Source organism: Choloepus didactylus, chromosome 1 (genome assembly GCF_015220235.1).
Source record: "Choloepus didactylus isolate mChoDid1 chromosome 1, mChoDid1.pri, whole genome shotgun sequence".
In the NCBI taxonomy this organism is placed as follows: domain Eukaryota; kingdom Metazoa; phylum Chordata; class Mammalia; order Pilosa; family Megalonychidae; genus Choloepus; species Choloepus didactylus.
The window spans coordinates 9,213,419-9,233,574 of NC_051307.1; the positions used below are offsets into that span (position 1 = coordinate 9,213,419).

The following is a 20,156-nucleotide window of genomic DNA, read 5'->3' on the forward strand; positions in this document are numbered from 1 at the left end:
AGTAATGGAATTGCAGGGTCTTATGGCAAATCTATACTTGGCTTCCTGAGGAACCACCACACTGTCTTCCAGAGTGGTTGCACCATTCTACGTTCCCACCAACAGTGAATGAGTGTGCCTCTTTCTCCACATACTCTGTAATTTTCTGTTTTTTTGGATAATGGCCATTCTGGTAGATGTGAGATGATATTTCATTGTGGTTTTGATTTGCTTTTCCCTAATAGCCAGTGAAATTGAGCATCTTTTAATATGTTTTTGAGCCATTTGTATTTCCTCTTCATAAAAGTGTCTATCCATGTCTTTTGCCCATTTTTAATTGGGTTGTCTGTCCTTCTATTGTTGAGTTGTAGGATCACTTTATATAATCAGGATATTAAACCCTTATTTGATATGTGGTTCCCAAACATTGTCTCCCATTGCAGAGGCTGCCTTTTTACTTTCTGAAAACAAAGTCCTTTCACGTACAATAGTGTTTAATATTGAGAAGATCCCATTTGTCTATTTGTTCTTTCGTTGCTCATATTTTGGGTGTAAGGTCTAGGAAACCACCTCCTATCACAAGATCTTTAAGATATTGCCCTACGTTTTCTTCTAAGAGTCTTATGGTCTTAGCACTAATGTTTAAGTCTTTGATCCATTTCAAGTTAATTTTTGTATAAGCTGTGAGATAGGAGTCCTCTTTCATGGATATCCAGTTCTCCAAACACCATTTATTGAAAACACTGCTCTGTCCCAGTTACGTTATTAAAGATCAATTGTCTGTAGATGTGAGGGTCTATTTCTGAACACTCAATTCGATTCCATTGGTCAGCATATCTGTCCTTATGCCAGTACCATGCTGTTTTGACCACTGTAGCTTTGTAATATGCTTCAAAGTCAGGTAGTGTGAGATCTCCCACTTTGTTCCTCTTTCTCAAGATACTTTTACTATTTGGGGCACCTTGCTCTTCAAATAAAATTTGGTTGTTGTTTTTTCTATTTCTGCAAAGTAAGTTGTTGGGATTTTAATTGGTATTGCATTGAATCTATAAATCAGTTTAGATAGAATTGACATATTAATTATATTTTTTCTTCCAATACATGAACACGGTATGTTCTTCCATTTTTTGGGTCCTGTTCAATTTCTTTTAGTAGTTTCTTGTAGTTTTCTCATATAGGTCTTTTGTGGCCTTGATTAAGTTTCTTCCTAAATACTTGATTCTTTTGGTTTCTCTTGTAAATGGAATTTTTTTCTTGATTTCTTCCTCTTGTTGCATACTATTTGTGTATAGGAACACTACAGATTTTTGTGTGTTGATCTAGTAGCCTGCCACTTTGCTGGATTCATTGATCTGTTCTAGTAGCTTTGCGGTAGATTTTTCTGGATTTTCTACATATAGAATCATGCCATCTGCCAACAGTGAAATTTCTACTTCTTCCTCTCCAATTTTGATGCCTTTTATATCTTTCTTTTTTGCCTAATTGCTCTAGCTAGAACTTCCAGCACAATGTTGAATAACAATGGTGACAGTGGGCATCCCTGTCTTGTTCCTGATCTTAGAGGGAAAGCTTTCAGTCTTTCCCCGTTGAGTATGATGTTAGCTGTGGGTTTTTCATATATTGCCTTTATCATATTGAGAAAGTTCCCTTCTATTCCTATCTGTTGAAGTGTTTTCATCAAGAAAGATGTTGAATTTTGTCAAATGCCTTTTCTGCATTGATCGAGTTGATCATGTGGTTCTTCTGCTTTGATTTATTAATGTGGTGTTCTAGTTTGCTAATGCTGCAGAATGCAAAACACCAGAGACGGATTGGCTTTTATAAAAATGGGGTTTATTTGGCTACACAGTTACAGTCTTAAGGCCATAATGTGTCCAAGGTAACACATCAGTAATCGGGTACCTTCACTGGAGAATGGCCAATGGCATCCGGAAAACCTCTTTTAGCTGGGAAGGCATGTGGCTGGCGTCTGCTCCAAAGTTCTGGTTTCAGAATGGCTTTCTCCCAGGACATTCCTCTCTAGCAAGCTTGCTCCTTTTCAAAACATCACTCACAGCTGCACTGAGTTCCTTCTCTTTAAGTCAGCTTATTTATATGGCTCCACTGATCAAGGCCCACCCTGAATAGGCGGGGCCATGCCTCCATGGAAATATCTCATCAGAGTCATCACCCACAGCTGGGTGGGGCACATTCCAAGCAAATCTAATCAGCACCAAAACGTCTGCCCCACAAGACTACATGAAAGATAATGGTGTTTGGGGGACACAATACATTCAAATTGGCACATGTGGTATATTATATTAATTGATTTTCCTCTGTTGAACCAGCTGTGCATACCTGAAATAAACCCCACTTGGTTGTGGTGTATATTTCTTTTAATGTGTTGCTGGATTTGATTTGCGAGTATTTTGTTGAGGATTTTTGCATCTATATTCATTAGAGAGCTTGGTCTATAATTTTCTTTTTTCTTAGTATCTTTGTCTGATTTTGGTATTAGAGTGATGTTGGCTTCATAGAAAGAGATAGCTTTCCCTCCTCTTCAATTTTTTTTGAAGAGTTTGAGCAGGATTGGTACAAGCTGGTTTTTGAATGTTTGGTAGAATTCACACATGAAGCCATCTGGTCCTGGACTTTTCTTTTTGGGGAGCTTTTTGTTGACTGACTCAATCTCTTTGCATGTGATTGGTTTGTTGAGGTCCTCTATTTCTTCTCAGGTCAGTGTTGGTTGTTTACGCTTTTCTAGAAAGTTGTCCATTTCGTGTAAGTTGTCGCTTTATTAGCATAGAGTTGCTCATAGTATTTTCTCATTATCTCCTTTATTTCTTCAGGGTCAGTAGTTCTGTTTCCTTTCCTGTTTCTGATTGCATTTATTTGCATCCACTCTCTCTCTCTCTCTCTCTCTCTTTTTTTTTTTTTTTTTTTTTTTGTTAGCCTAGCTAGGGGTCGATCAATTTTGTTGATTTTCTCAAAGAACCAACTTCTGGTTTTGTTGATTCTCTCTGTTGTTTTCCTGTTCTCAATTTCATTTATTTCTGCTCTAATCTTTGTTATTTTTTTCCTTTTGCTTGCTTTGGGGTTAGTTTCTTGTTCTTTCTCTAGTTCCTCCAGGTGAACAGTTAATTCCTCAATTTTTGCCCTCTCTTCTCTTTTAATACAGGCATTTAGGGCAATAAGTTTCCCTCTCAGCACCACCTTTGCTGTATCCCATTAGTTTTGATATGTTGTGTTTTCATTGTCATTTGCCTTGAGGTATTTACTAATTTCTCTTGTAATTTCTTCCTTTACCCACTGGTTTTCTAAGAGGGTGTTGTTGAGCTTTCAGATATTTGTGAATTTTATGAGCTTTTGCCTGTTATTTATTTCCAGCTTCATTCCATTATGTTCTGAGAAAGTGTTTTGTATAATATCAATATTTTTAAATTTGTTGAGACTTGCTTTGTGACCCAACATGTGGTCTATCTTAGAGAATATTCTATGAGAACTTGAGAAAAAAAGTGTATCCTGCTGTTGTGGGGTGTAAATGTCTGTCAAGTCTAGTTCATTTATTGTACGGTTCAGCATCTCTGTTTCTTTATTGATCCTCTGTCTAGATGTTCTATCCATTGATGAGAGCAGTGTATCGAAGTCTCCAACTATTATTGTAGAGGTGTCTCCTTCTCCTTTCAGTGTTCTCAGTGTTTGCATCATGAATTTTGGGACACTCTGGCTCGGTGCATAAATCTTTATGATTTTTATGTTTTCTTGATGAATTGACCCGTTTATTAATATATAGTGTCCTTCTTTGTCTCTTTTAATTGTTTTACTTTTCCAGGCTAATTTGTCTGATATTAATATAGCTACTCCTGCCTTTTTCTGGTTGTTGTTTGCATCAAATATCTTTTCCAACCTTTTACTTTCAGCCTATTTTTGTCCTTGTGTCTAAAGTGAATTTCTTGTAGACAGCATACAGATGGGTCCTGTTTTTTAATCCATTCTGCCAGTCTGTGTCTTTTCATTAGGGAGTTTAATCCATTAACATTTAGTGTTATTACTGTAAGGGCAGTACTTCCTTCTACCATTGTGTCTTTTGGATTTTATATGTCATATCTTATTTTTTCACCTCTCTCCTTTTACCCTTCCTAATAATCTCCATTTCTACACTCTTCTCCAAACCTCTCTCTCCTGTCTTTTCCTATCAGCTGGTAGTACTCCCTTTAGTATTTCTTGTAGCACTGGTCACTTATTCACAAACGCTCTCAGTGTCTGTTTGTCTGAAAATATTTTAATCTCTCCCTCATTTTTGAAGTACAGTTTTGCCAGATGTAGAATTCTTGGTTGGCAGTTCTTCTCTTTCAGTGTCCTAAATATATTCATACCACTGTCTTCTCCCCTCCGTGGTTTCTGCGGAGAAATCTTTACATAGTCTTATCGAGCTTCCGTTGTATCTGATGGATTGCTTTTCTCTTGCTGCTTTCAGAATTCTCTCTTTGTCTTTGATATTGGACAATCTGATCAGTAAGTGTCTTGGAGTAGATCTATTGGGATCTATTCTGTTTGGGGTATGCTGTACTTCTTGAATCTGTAATTTTCTGTCTTTCATAAGAGTTGGGAAATTTTCAGTGACTATTTCTTCTATTATTCTTTCTGCCCCTTTTCCCCTCTCTTCTCCTTTTGGGATACCCATAACATGTATGTCTGCACTTCATGTTGTCACTCAGCTCTCCAAGACCCTGCTTGTATTTTTCCATTTTTTTCACTTTTGTTTGTATGAATTCAAACATCTTGTCTTCCAGTTCACTGATCCTTACTTCTGCCTGCTCAAATCTACTGTTAAATCCCTCTATTGTGTTTTTCATATCCTCCATTTTGTCATTCATTCTCATAAGTTCTGCCATTTGTTTTTTCAAGTTTATGAATTCTTCTTTATTGTCATCCAGTGTCTTCTTTATATCCTTCATCTCTTTTGCTATATCTTCCCTCAAATCACTGATTTTGATTTTGATTTTTGAATTGATTTATGAGATCTGTTTGATTATCAATTAGTTGTTTCAGTTCCTATATCTCAGTTGCTGGTCCATATTTTCATATTTCCTAGTATGGTTCATTATCTTAAGCTGTCTAGGCATGTAATTTTCTTGATTAGTTTATTCTGGTGCTCTTTTTTACTCTTTTACCTAGGGTTTTCTTATTGTTTGGCTTTGTTCTCTATCCTTTGGTGTTCTGTTCAGCTTATTCTAGACCTCTAACTTAGGTTCTATTTAGTTGATCAGAAATTTTTACCTCTTGTTTTTTCTGTTTCTTACCCTGCCTCTGTGTAGCCTTTTTGTGAGAGGGTCTTCTCAGATATGGTCAACCCTAGTCCAGAGAGGCCCAGGTCTCAGGAGGAGGGTATGGAGTTTCCTTGAGAATGAGACCCTCCTGTGAGGCCTCTAGACTTAGTGCTTTTCCTATCCTGTCCAGCAGGTGGCACTTGCCAGCCCACAGCTCCCCCACCAGTGTGAGGAGGTGAAGTGCCTTTAATTCTTCTGGTGACTCTGTCTCTGTGGGGCCGTGGCTGACTGAAGCTGGTTTCTGATTTCCACCCCCTTGGGGTCTGAGCTTCTTGAAGGAGGGCTGCCAACTTCTTGAAGGATGGCTGCCAACTGAGCTGGACCATGCCCTCCTCTTCTTGGGGAAGTTATATGCCCTTCAGGGAATTCTCTCCCCCACTAAGGCTCACTGCTTTGTCTGTCAGGCCTATTTCAGCTCTCTGTTTCCAGTGTTCAGAGGCCATTTGCAGATATCTGAAAAGAGCTACTTATAATAGTTATTTTAAAAAAGAAAGAAAGAAAAAAAGGAAAAAAGAAAAAAAAAAAAAAAAAGAAAAAGGAAGTCCCCTTTTAAAGCTTTTCCCCAGCCTGGAAGTTTTGTCAGTGTCAGAGTAGAGTATTTAAAGATGAGCTTTGGGCTATTATATTGATAATTAGTCTCCAACAGCTTTAATTCTTCCCTTGCCAGGGGGCTATTGAAGTGTAAAAAGATAAGGAGTCAGAGAGCAAGAAAGGAGAAGGGGCAAAATGTAGGGGAAAAAAATAACAGCCTTTATGGATCCAGGGAATGAGTGCCCCCTTGTACATGCTCCCCCCCTTCCTGGAGCCCGGCCCTTCTCTAGCACCCCCAGCTCTAAAAGTTAATTAACTAATTTGTTAATTAATTGTGCAGTTGAGGTTGGGTTGAACCCCCTTCTTGCTCCCAGTAGATTGTATTTTTTTCCTTTCAGGGAGCCAGCTATGAAATAGTTTGAGAGGTTTGGGTGGGGAGGGGCGCCAGACCCCTGGTCGGTGGAACTTAAGATTTCGCTGCGATCTCAGCTTTTCCACACATTCCAGGCTTGTGTAAGATATGTGACTGGTCACTGGAGACCCCAAAAACATTGTTTCATACATTCCTGACTAATTACCAGCTGCCATAGAGGACAGACTAAATTCCACTCCTCACCACTTCACCATCTTGCCCTGCCCTAGTCATGTATTTGTAGAATAAAACATGTAATTTCTCAAATAAGTTGAGGACAGGAACTCTTTTTTCCAGTTTTTGGCTTTTCCACAGGGTATTGTTCAATTCATACTTACAAATAATTTTTGACAATTGATTAATTAATAAATTAATGAAGTAGAGCATAGCATTAGCTAGGTTGATCAGAAAAAAGTACGCAGAGCAGTTTCTTGGTTCTAGTAAAATAGAGAACTTGAAAGGACCTGAAAACATTTCTCCTACAAAATACCTAAAAATGCTGCACAAAATTTAGCATCCTTTCAAATGCCATGCTGAACAGGGAAGAAAGTCAAGGAACTCCTTAGGAACTAAAACAAGGAGGGAACTAAGAAAAGTTCTGATGTTGACGATTGGTTGTCCTGGGTGGCAGGGGCAGAGGTGGGGAGACCAGTGTGTATTACCCAGAGATTTGGGTCAAGCATGGGCAGAAGATGAGGTTTTTAAAATCAGCCCATTGTCCCCCGTTCACACCACATATGCACAAACACAACTGTATTCCAGCAACCCCCAAGCTGAGAAATTAACATTGAAAAATGGTCATGGGCTAGTGGTAAGCTTGGACACCTGGAAGAAGCAAATACAAATCTTCCTGGAGGGACATGCCTTTGATCCGAGCTGCACACGATTCACTGAAGATGATTCTACAACCCAAGATTGCAAACACAGGAGGAAACAATCTACCTTGGCCAAGTTTCAGCAGAAACAAGCACCACCATGTTTAAACCTTTGAGAATGAGATAACTGAAATATTGGGTAGAGGGTATAAAGTAAACAAAAACAAAAAATTATTAAGAATATTTTAAAAAGAACCCAAAAGGGAGACTTTATGGAAAAGAACAAATAATTTTCAAGAAGAATCAATAGAACTCCTAGAAACAAAAAAAAAGTATTGATATAAAAATGGTAGATGAGTAAAAAGTTGGTTTGAAAAGCCAAAGAATGAATTAATGTAAGTATGAAGATATTATTCAGAGTGCAGTAAAGAGACAAAGAGATGGAAAATATATAAAAGGCTCAAAAGTAAGGAAAGACAAAAGGTTAATACCCTATGTAGGTGTAATAGAAATCCTAGAAAGTAAGGAATAAGAAAATGGAGGAGATGAGATATTTGAAGAGATAAAAGCTAAGACTTTTCCAGAATAGATGAACAATAGCAATATCCAAATATGGGAAGCAGAACAAAATAAAAATAAGTTTAGAAAAATAAGCCCACACTGATCACATTATGGAGAGACTTCAGAACAATAAAGAAAGAGAAGATACTTTAAAACCAACTAGAGAAAAATGATTATCTATCAAGAAAAACAATTACAAGGACGACAGACTTTTCAACGGCAAAAACAGACCCCAGAGGATCATAGAAGAAAATCTCTAGTGGGTTGAGAGAAACTGACATAGAACTCTCTAGCTGTCTTCTGGGCTCATAACCTGTGTGTTTGTGTGTGTGTGCGTGAACACGTGTGCCAGAGACCCATTTGACAGCATGGTGAAATCTATGGGTCACTTAGAATAATGTCTCTAAAGCAATAAAATAAAATTCATAGGAACACAAAGGAAACTAATTATATTGAGTCCATTCTAATCTATTATTTAAATTTAAGGTGAAATAAAGATACTTTCAAATAAAGGGCAAAAGTTTAAGGCTACCTGACCCTCACTTCAAGAAATACTCCAAAATTTAATAAGCAAAGAAAGGAAAGGAATCCTAGAAGATAGTGAGATATAAGAAGGAATTGGAAGCAACAAAATTGATTAATATGAGGGTAGATCTAAAGAGAAATGCTATAAAATGACAACCACACCTCAAAAATGATTAAGTATGGAATAGACAAATATGGTGAAATTAAAATATCGGACAGCATGGGTGATCAGAGTTGAAGCCTTCTAAATTCCTTGCTTGGGAAAAGGATAAAATTTTTGATTGAATTTAGATTTTGTTTAATGGCTAACCAGTAAAGAAACAGAACTAGAATGTTAAATAGCCAAACCAGTAGAGAAAGGGCAAAAAAAAGGAATGTGAAGAAAAATAGTTCAATCCACTTAGACATTTGTAAGGGAGAAATAAAGATGCAAAGACAAAGCAAATTAAATGGAAAGCACAAAATAAGGTGATAGAAATCAGAAAGATTAGGAACAATAAATGTAAATAGAGCAAACTTGACATTGAAGACAGAGTGATGGACGAGATTTTTAAAAATACTGCAAAGTTATTTATATAATATTTACTAAAAAAATTTAACACATAACGACAAAGAAAGGTTGTTAGCAGAGGGAAAAAGATAATACAGTCAAAATGCAATCAAAAGTAAAAAAAAAAAAAAAAAGGCCCAAAACAGACAAAAAAACCTATCACCATCACTACTATCACTACAACCACCACCACCAAAAAACAGAATCTTAGATTTTATCCTTTAAAAAATTCTTCAATAAAACAAAGGCATTTTTTTTCCCTTCAAAGAAAAATGTGATCAAAAGAAAGCTGACAAAAATAGAAATAGAAAGTAGTTATCTTAAGTATAATTGAAGATACCTGAGGGTCATTTTGCATAATGAAAAAAGATTACCAGTGAAAATGGTATAACAATTATAAATTTTTACATACCTAGTATCAGCCACAAAATACATGAAACAAAAATTAAGAGAACTACAAGATGAAATAGACAAAGCCACTTTAGTGGGAGATGTTAATACACCTTTCTCAGTAATTAATAGACCATGATATGAAATACTATATAAATTACCAATTTTGGTCCAATGGTTATTTACAGAACCCTGCACCCAACAATTTTGGAATATATGTTCTTTTTAAGCACACAAAGAACATTTTCAAAACTTGGCCATGCACTAGGCCACCAAAAAGTAACAACCACTGTAAAAAAAAAATCAGTATCATATAGACCATATTTTCTGACCAAAATGCACTAAAATTAGTAATCTATAACAAAAATTTAACTGAATACCATCCATACATTTGGAAATTAGAATATTCAGGGAGAGCAGGCTCTTTACTTGAGATCAAATTTGAATTTATGATGGAGTGAAGCTTTGCTCAATTCAGGCCAGTTCTCTCTACTGGGCCTGCTTTATAAATGTAGAATCTGTCCCCAGGAGTGGGGGAAACGTTAAACCTGATTTTTGCAGGCTCATGTGTGTCAACAGCAGATTGGCAAACTTACCCCAGGCCAGGTTTTGAAAACAAAGACCTCACTAGGATTGTGATATGATATGGCTTAGAGGTACTTTTTTTTTTTTTTTTTTTTTTTAAGAGGAAAGGGTGGTGTTTTTCATAACCAAGGTCACTTTTTCTAGCTGGAAGCCAATATTTTACACTGATATTGTTCAAGAAAAGTGACATACATGGCTTACAGTATCACCAATTTGGATTTTATATAATCTCGCTTTCATTCATTCCTCTGAAACAGGGTGTTTGTGTGTGTGAGCCATTTCATATGTCTTCAGCAGTGCCCTTTTGCCTGATTTAAAATATCAACTTAATATTTTCCTGGCAGCAGTGGAACTCTATTAGGTCACAGTTTTGTTTCAAGGAAATGTAAAAGAAAAAGTTCAACCTTGCTCCCATCCTTCACACAGACTTCCTCTTTGTTTCTGCCACCCTCTACCATACACACAAATCACTGAACAGTGAGACCCCACAATTCTATGTTAGATGTGTTTTTTTTCTTTCCTCTTTTTCAGTCCTGCCAGTTTACTGAAATGATATTGGTAAAACTGTTGGGTATTTAACATGTAATCCAAGTCACAAATGAGAGGCTTTGGAGAGCAAGCGCTCCTTCCTTTTGCCCTGTGCTATAAGATTTTACCATTTTGGTGTCAATGAAATGTGGAATGATGACACAAATGTTTTCAAAACAATTGGACTTGGACTGAAACAACTTATCTCCAGTGGCTCATGATTCAGCTGACAGGAGCACCTTTTTGTGCTTAAAGGAAGAGACTGCCCAATGATAATAGATTGTTTAGCTCCTTTTAGCCGAGTTTGCAATGCAAAACCCAGCATGTTGGTGCATTTTTTCCTGCAATATGTTATTTTGGCAAAGTACTTTCACATACTTCACCTCATTTACTTTTCCATTTCTCTAACATTTCATATACTTACCCCCAGAAAAAAGAAAACTAATTGCAGAGAGGTTAATGTGTACATTTATTAAATGGTTGTATCAGAACCCAAATATGGACATCCTGGATCCCATTAAAGCCCTTTATTTTATCCCAAGCTTGCTGTGCTTGCTGTACTTTAAAGCAGTTTTTTTTATTGCTTAGAAATTTTCAGTGATCTAAAATCCCCAGATCATGAAGTCCAATCTCCTTAGCAAAATACTCACGACCTTCCTTGACCTTACCTTAATTTTCATCTCTATCCTCACATTTCACTGTGCTCCCTCGAAAACTCTCCATTCCAGCCATACCTAAGTTCTCACTTCTCCTTGAATATATCCTATACGTCATGCCTCTGTGGTTGTGAAGTTGGTCTCTAGCTGTTCTTTTAAACTAAAAACCTTCTTTATTTGTTGCCCTACTTGGGCTAAAATCCTTCTCATTAATCGAGGCTCTGCCCAGACCCTCCGGGTGAAGGCTTTCCCTCTCCTGCCGCTTGGGATCACTGCTACTTCAGCTGTCTGTCTGGATAACACGGACGTCCTTCTGCTCTGTTGTGTCCATGTCTGCCTCCCCGAGTGGATTCTCAGCCTTTCTCTCTCTCTCTGTCCTGATCATTTCTAAAACCCTGTAGTACTTGTACCTAATAAATGCTCAGTAGCTCTTAGCTGAGTTCATCTTAGTCCTCATCACACTGGTGTCATTCCCTGGGTCCTGGAACTCGACAAAGTGGTTGTTTTATAGAAAGAGGTAAAACAGGCTTAGGCAGAAGGTTAGGAGACAGTTCCCAGCCATGCCACTCCCTGGAGGCAGAAGATGCTCTTACCCGGGGTAGAACCCCACATCCAATCACAGGCAAGGGGAACCTCGGGTGGAGCCCACCTGTTGCTTCCCTCACCTTCTCTTCTCATGCCGGGTTGGGTGTCAAGGAAGGAGCTAGGACCCATTGGACCTTGTGGAAACTGGTAGCATGGGCCAAGGAGAGGAGCAGGGAGATGGTACTGGGCTCTCTGTGGAGCTAGGGGTGAGTGGGGACCAAAGCTGACAGCTCAGCCTCCAACATGCTGACCTGAACCCTAAGAAATGTCATCCGCTATTGCAGCGCCCACACATGGCCCAGGTTCGGGGTGGGCTTTGATGGGGAGCAGGGACTGGGCCTCCAGTCGCATTATCACTGCCCGTGCAGTGTTTACATGATGAGAGCATTGAGGAGAGTTCACCAAAGGAGGTCATCAGCTGAGCTGTCAGAGGTGAGTGTTGGTGAGTGTAGGAGCGGGGGGCTAATCTACCAAGCAGGGGGTGACCTGTGGATACAGGTACAGGGACGCTGGTTCGGGAGATGGTAGGTAGCTGTGTGTGGCTGCAGGCTGAAGGCTTGGGAGGTGGGTGGAAGGGACCCGTATGAAGACAGCAGGACACAGAGAACTAAGGACTGAGGAGTTTGGGCTTGTCCTTTGCAAATTGTTCTCTATTGTAACATCCTGATCAGTGCTGCTCCTTGGACAGGTAGGGAAAAGAATGTCCTCATTTCCTTTAACAAGTGGCCATCTTTTGTTTTTAGCATTCTTCACTTAAAATCTTTCAGAGCAGAGGTGTGGAAAGCATATCACAAAAGGCTACCACGAACTTCATGTGATTTTATTCTTTTCAAATGACACAATTAACAAAATGCCAAAGAAAATGAGATTACCTTTTTATACACTTGGAGGAATTTTTATGAAAATATGTTAACATATTAAAAAATCCTTTTTAAGACCATGTTTTGAGTTTGGAACGTTAGGGGGAATAAGATATTTTTTATAAGTAATTTTTTAACCCAACTACTTACTGTTTATTATAGAAACAAGAGAGAATACAGTTTAGTCAAAAAGCAAAATCTAAAAATCCACCTCTCCCTTTCTCCAGAGACAAGTTGACACTTTGCTGCATGTTCATCTAAACTTCTTTCTCTGCATATATTTATATTGCTTTGCAAAGTATAATTATACTGCAATGCTGTTTTGAAAACTTTATACTTAATCTACTTTGAACATCTTTTCATATCAATAAATATATTTCAGCAGTGCAATTTTTAAAAAATTCCTAAATATCACAGGAACATTCCAAAATGTGCTACCACTTAACCAATCTCCCTTTGCTGGACATTTAGGGTGTTTCCAATGTTTTGCTATTATAAACAACACTACAAAGAACATCCTTGAAAACAAATCAGTGCCCACATCCTCTATTATTTCCTTACGATAAATTTCTAGAGGAGGAATATTTTGATCAGAGCAAAGCACATTTTTAAAGACATTTGGAATGCATTGCTGAACTGTTCATCAGAAATGTAGCGATTTATGTGTGCATCCGCTGTCCATGAGAATAGCCATTTTACCAACCCAGAGTGAGGATTCTAGAAATAAGGACATTGTAGGTAGAAGACTTGGTCTTGGGCCATACACATGATTACCTTAAAGGAAAATCGATTGAGCCATGACAACCCTTGGCTTGGCAAGGGAAAGCAATCCAGATCCCACCAAGAGACAACAAAGAGACAGACTTCTTACTTTAGCTTCCTAAGATGTTATTTCACTGTTTTAGCATAAAAGTACAGAACACAGTAGCCTGCGGGCATGATGTTTATGTATCATTTTGAGAAGATCTGTTTCTACCCCTCGGAAAAGAAAGTCCATCCCCAGAATGAGTTGGTTTCTAGAAAGTAGTTACACCAAAAAATAGCCCTCCCATGTTATTAAAGCAAAGCAAAACAAAACAAATTTTCAATAGGTAGTAACTAATGAGTGAAGTGAAAGGGAGTGGCTTGGGGGAGCAGGGTCTCCCATCGAGGAAGCCTGCTAGAACTGCCCTTTGCACAGAACCAAGGATAAAGAGGACTTCAATGAAAGGGTGTACCATGATCTGTTTTTATATAATGAGGAATCATGACATGCCATGAGAAAAAGGGAAAAAAAAAACCTCCTATGAAAATGGTCTAGACTTTTGAACATGTTATCCCTGAGAATAAAATCCTGACTCCATGGCAAAGAGCCTCCTGAAGTTCAGTAAGCTGGGCAAAGCTAACCTTCCATATACATGTTTAATTTTCAGACTAACAGAATGCTCCCATGTTCACTGTAGTTTTCAGATTCTATTCATTGATCTAGTGTTAGTGTTGTAATATTGGTTGAAATCTAATACTAAGTGGTACACATCTGAAGATGTGTGTGCCGGTTTGGATGTATTATGTCCCCCAAAATGTTATATTCTCTTTTGCAATCTTGTGAGGGCAGACATGTTAGGGTTGATTAGGTTGGAATCCTATGATTGTTTCCATGGAGACAGGACTCAATCAACTGTGGGTGAAATGTTTGATCAAATTATTTCCATGGAGATATGGACCATGCTCATTCAGGGTGGATCTTGATTTAATCACTGGAGTCCTATAAAGGAGCTCACAAACAGAAGGATCTCAGAGCAGCTGAGAGGGACATTTTGGAGACAGCCACTGAAAACAGTCTTTTGCTAACACTTTGGGGATCCTAGCCCAGTGTTTGCTCCAGAGAAGCTAAAAGAGGGCAAAATGCCCCAAGAGTAACATTTTGAAGAAGGCACAGGAACTGAGAGAGGAGCTGGAATACAACCCAGGATCGGCAGATACCTGCCATGTGCCTTTCTGGCTAACAGAGGTTTTCCGGATGCCATTGGCCTTCCTTCGCTGAAGGTGTACTTGTGTTGATGCCTTAATTTGGACATTTTCTTGGCCTTCAGACTATAGATTTATAACCAAATAAGCCCCCTTTATAAAAGCCAATCCATTTCTGGTGTTTTGCATAATGGCAGCATTAGCAAACTAGAACAATGTGCACGCACCAAGACCCAGCAATTCCACATCTATGTGCGTGCCCTGGCCCAGCATATCCCCAAGTTTAACATGCACAGGAATCACCCGAGGATCTTGTGCCAATGCAGACCAGAAGCTAGCAGTTCTAATTACCTCCCTGGTGATGCCGATGCTGATGGCTCTGAGGACCACACTTGCGGTAGCAAAGCCCTGCAGCCGTTGGTCTGCACCTGCACTGCATGTTGGAATCACCTGGAGAGTATTTGAAAATTGTGCTGCCCAGGCTGTGCTCTCGACTAATTAAATGAGAATCTCTATGGGCAATTACATGTGCAGCCAAGGCTGTGAACTAACACAAATGCTTCCCTTGTGGCCAGACACATGGACATAAGGCTGTTGGCTGATAAGGAAATTGTACCTATTCATGCCCCAGTGCTATTTAAATGAGTGAATACATTTACATTAATTAACTTGGCTAAATCTTGAAACGATAATGCCAATTGCCAAGAGAAGATAAGATACTATTTATGTTCACTTTAAAACCATGAAACAATATGCATGGCTGAGATGGTGAAAATATTAGAATATGTATAGAAATGATAAATTTAGCAACTTCGGGATAGTGGCTGTTTCCGGGGTGTCCTGGAGGGGAATCTGCTGGATTTGAAGTAATTTATGTATTTTAAAGAAGATATGAAGCATAAAGAAAGACAGACAGACAGAGAGACAGACAAGGAGGGAGGGAGAAGGGAAAGGGAGGGGGATGGTGGTATGGTTGGCTATGTCTCACGGTTATTGCTATTTATTTCTGTAAATTTGAACTGTATTCCAACATCACACTAGATGGTCCCTTCTCAAGAGGCCTGAAAGTTTCGTGGGGCCAAACAAGGTTCTAAAATGCAACTCAAAGGATTGTTCATTCCCACATCAGATCTTTTCCTTCCCTGACCCCTAAGGGGCCCACCCAGAGCACTGTGTTCAAGATTCATTTTACAAATGGCACAGACACCAAAAGGAGAAGCACACTTCCCGAGGGTTGCAGGAAGGCGAGAGACCCTGGGCTTAGCTCTCTGGGCTCTCCCTGTCCAGCTGTCTCCCTGTGCTTGGGGACTTGCAGGAGAAGTCTGAGGACCTCTCCAGGGAGGGTGTTTATCTGTGGGGGTGGTCCCTGCGTTTCCGTTGGGGATCAGCTGCCCTCCTCATCCTGTGCCAGGGTCCCCTCCCGTGCACAGCGGCAGAGCGTGGCAGCCTTGCCTGCAGCGTGTGTGTGTGTGTGTGTGTGTGTGTGTGTGTGTGTGTAGGGGGGTAGTTTGTGCACCACTCACAAGCCTGGCTCCTGCAGGTGCAGAGTTAGCTACAAAACCAAACCCTCTGCTGGAGGAGCCTGTAACCATCTGCCTGTCTCTTATGCATGGTAGCTTGCGGTAGGTGCTAGGGCTTTAGTTTACCTATACTCCATTTCCAATTGTGTGGTCAGTATTCTGTACAAGTACTGTTATTTCTTTATAACCCATAATTAGCATCTTCCCCATGTGTGTTGCTACCTTTTATTTTTATATAAGCACACCAATAATTTTTTAAGGAGAAAAGTGTCCACTTATTCTTACTCAATTTTCAATAAATAAAACATCTCTACTGGAAACTTTAAATCATCTTAGCAACAAAGAGGGCAAGTAGTGTGAATAATCCTAAACTTCTAGTACAATTTACTCTGCAGACCATGGGCATTTTTTCTTTCCCCAAAGACGTTCTCTGTGGACCGGTCGTCGTGGTTGGCCTGAGGCAGGGGCTTCTGGAAGAGTGGGAGGGTCCGCGCTGGGGAGTGCCAGCTGGTGGGGAATCCTGCCTAGGATCTGACTGAGCCTGGAAGTTTATCTTGAGGAGTTGACTGAATACGGCTTAATCTCCTTTCAGATCCAACACTTTGGAGTACAGACCATGTCCGGCAGTGGCTGGAGTGGGCAGTGAAAGAATACGGCCTTCTTGATGTCGACGTCTTGTTATTCCAGAACATCGATGGGAAGGAGCTGTGCAAGATGACCAAGGATGACTTTCAGAGGCTCACCCCAAGCTACAATGCTGACATCCTTCTTTCCCATCTCCACTACCTCAGAGAGAGTAAGACGGTTCCCTTACTCATGATGTAGCTCTTTGTGTGGTGGCTGTCCTTAACTTGAGCTTCAGATGCGACAGCATCTTCCTGCTTTCACCTATTTCCCATTTAGGGTCTGAAAGAACTAAGCACGTAGAATGTGAATGACTTAAATGAACAATGCACTGGCAACATCACCCTAGTGAGAAGTATTTGGAACTTAAAGGAAACCAGAAAGTCACATTAGCACTCAGCCACCTCCTCCAGGCTGAGAGCCAGCCTCCGCGAACAAGGAGATCACATGTCAAAGAAAAGTGTCGCACAATCTTTAGCCTCCATGATGCCCAAATTTGAAATAGAAACATTATTGGGAGGTTCCTACTTGATGGGAATTATGGGGTTTATCTACCCTAAAGCTGCACAGGCCCTCCTTCATGCTGAACCTAAACACAAAATGAGGGACGTTCTCACTTCATATCATGAGGTTTGGCTGAACCAGACAGAGTGGGAATGGCATATTGGCATTTAGAGGCATGAATCCACTGTTTGCTGCATGCTTTAATTTTTAAAATGTCAAGCATGGTTAGAAGGAAATAGTAGTAGTGCAACAGTCGGGTGTATAAGTTCTCCTCAATTTGCTTTGCCTGGCATTTCAACCATTTATTCTCTGAATTAAATCCGGGTCCCCATCTTGGTTTTAACACGCTAACAAAGTAGCAGGGTGAATGCTATTTTCCCAGGTTGTCCATCATGTTTGGGTGGGAGTGGTAGAATTCCTTCCTGCCTTCCTTCTCTCTCTGTTTCTTTCTCTCCTCTTTCTTTCTTTCTCTCCTCTCTCGCTCTCTTTTTGCCCCCTCTCTTCCCCCCTCCTTCCCTCCCTCTTTCTCCCTTTTCCCTCTTTCTTTCCCTTCCTTCCTTCCTTCTTTCCTCCCTCCCTCCCTCCCTTTCGTTCATTCTTGCTCTTTTTCTTTCTTTCTTTCTTTGAAAGGTAATTCTCTCTCTTTTTTTCATTTCGATGTTGCCTTGTGTTTTGTTTTGTAGCTCCTCTTCCACATTTGACTTCAGATGATGTTGATAAAGCCTTACAAAACTCTCCGCGGTTAATGCATGCTAGAAACACAGGTAATGCTGGCCCCGCCCCCTTCCCCACAGGACAAACGTAGGTGCAGGAGTATAGGCTGCATGCTTTTTTAAAAGTAGAGAGTTGGACCAACGGGTCAGGGCGTCAGGGAGGCAGGGCACAGAGGTGGATGGTTGAGGGGTTCACGAGCAGGGAGGTTTGTGGGTTGTGCTGGAGCCCTTTGGCCTCTGAACCCTTCTTTTTCCCCCCTTTGGTGATCAAAGGACTTCTTTTAACAGGGAGATGTACAGAATTAGCCTATAGCCAGAGCCTTCCCTCACATTGGCTGGAATACGATCTGTTGCTATTAGTCCTCAAATATGTGCTGTGCTGCTTCTGTAGAAACTAAAAGCATGTTCAATATAAAAAGGCCCTTAGCAGTCTCCTGTTTGTTTTTTAAAGTTTTATTCTCTAAAGAATGCATACCAGGACAAGGAGGAGTTTTATTTTTTCCTTTCTGATAATTTTTTGGGCCATGTGACTTGACTTTAATTTTCTTGTTTATAAAAGCCAGCGGTAGGGAACACCAGTCATGTTTTTGAGCATTGATTCAAAGGGAAGACTCCTAGAATTTTGGAATATGCAAAATCAGTCACTAACCAAATGCCTACTTTTCTATCTCTAACCATGACTCTACTTTTATTTTATTTTTTTTGCCTGAGCCTAGTAGGGTTAACACAGTGCTTCACCCTGACTAACCTTCCTTCCTCCCCTCTGGCTCTCCTAGTAGAGAGGCTGAGCCTTATGAAGATGAAAGTGCTCCTGTACACTTGTGTTTCCTCCCTCTCGATGGTGAGAACGACAGAAACATGGCCACGAGGCTGCTCTCCTCTGCTGTCCTTGTCTGAAGGGACCTCTCCAGCCAGCTAGCCTAGGAGTGACACCAGAAAATTCCAGGAGGCTCAGGAGACCCCTCACCAGCAGGCAGGCCAACTCATGTACAGCCCTCACATAGAAATACAGCAGTTTTCAAAATGTTTGCCATTTTATTCTAAAATGTACAATGTAATCGAGTCCAGCTTTAAGTTGTGCAATGAATTTGCTAGTTTATCTTGATCCCCAATATTCTAAACATAGTGCTTTTAATCTAAAGTGGGGGAAAAAGTGCTTTGAGTTTGGTAGTATGCCTTTTCAGCAGATTACATACGTCAGCCAATTAATGTCTTCGTGGCCAGAAGTAACAAATAATTTAGAGTAGTTTTTTCTCCCTAAGAGTTCCAGGCACCATTGAACAACATACATTTTCCGGTAATTTCTGAGCCATTTAAAGATTTTTGAAGTGAGTGAGAGTTTCAAGAAATCTCTGATTTCATAGTTTCTGTTACTGTTAAACCCAAAGGCAATTGAAGAAAAGGACAACAAATTCCAAATGGACTGAACTGAGAAAAGGGAATTTTCTCTGCTAACACTATGCGAGTTGACTGAAAGAGAGACGAGGCAAACGCGCATTTGAATAGAGATGTGAATTGATTTTTAACAAGATCCATAGATGTTTAGGCAAAATATTTTAATTATTTGATACTGCCTTCCAAGAGCTCTGTAAAATGTTTTACGGGTTTTTATACAATTTAAAAAAGAAACACACAAGAAACTTCACACCATAGAATTTGTTTAATAAAGTAATATTGCTGGGGGGCAAGAAGCTATAAAATCGAAACATAAAACACTTTATAACAGATGTGTACAGGAGAGCCCTGTCGGCTTCCCACCTGGGGAATCTGTTCTGACTCGTGCTCTCTTACTTTTTCTTGGAGGGCTTCTCCGTTTTTTGAGATGGGGCAAAGTAGATTTGGCACCAGAGCTGAGGTTGACAACCACCACAAAAGTCCTTCACATGTTTTGTCTTTCCTTTTGTCTGCAGGGGGTGCAGCTTTTATTTTTCCAAATACTTCAGTATATCCTGAAGCTACGCAAAGAATTACAACTAGGCCAGGTACGAAAATGCCCCTGTGTGATCTCTTCATTTAGAGACATCCCAGGACGTCCTGCTGATATCCGTGACCTAGTCACACGATACAAAGAGAGATGATCCTGGATCTCAAGCGAGTCCCAAACAGTCTTATTCTGTCTCTGCTGATTTTGAAACTAAATTCAGTCAAACTGTTTCACCCAAAGATCACACTAAAAGTCCCCGAGTAGGGGAATTTAAAGCAGATTGGCACCTTAACTAGCTGCTCTGAGAGAGAGACAAGCAAAGATGGCATTGTGGATACCCAGCAATAAGGAATAGGTCTGCTTTCAGGTTCACTGGAAGACACGTGTAGATCTGTCCCTCCTTAGGGGAACAGCACAAAACAAGGGGGGTTTCCTTTATCAGTAGCAGCCAATGATCAGCATGTCACGAGAAGCCAATTGTTCAGACCAAAAGCATGTAGTAGATAATATTTACATTTAAATCTTACTTTATGCCTTTCTAGATGCTTTAATTAGGTAATTAATTTACAAGGTCATTCACTCAAAAATAAATATTTTATGAAGTTCCAGTTAGTGCCAGGCAGGATGTTAGATTCTGG

At 39.8% G+C, this 20,156-nt stretch overlaps 1 protein-coding gene across 4 annotated transcripts in view; it reads left to right on the top strand.

The window, feature by feature from the left end:
• ERG (ETS transcription factor ERG) overlaps positions 1 to 20,156 on the top strand; it is a 199,640-nt gene that overhangs the window by 162,803 nt on the left and 16,681 nt on the right. For all 4 annotated transcript variants that reach the window (XM_037831557.1, XM_037831560.1, XM_037831563.1 and 1 more), the window contains 3 exons: positions 16,346 to 16,549; positions 17,565 to 17,645; positions 19,505 to 19,576. In XM_037831557.1, the coding sequence (XP_037687485.1) occupies positions 16,346 to 16,549; positions 17,565 to 17,645; positions 19,505 to 19,576 (357 nt within the window). The remainder of the gene's footprint in view (positions 1 to 16,345; positions 16,550 to 17,564; positions 17,646 to 19,504; positions 19,577 to 20,156) is intronic.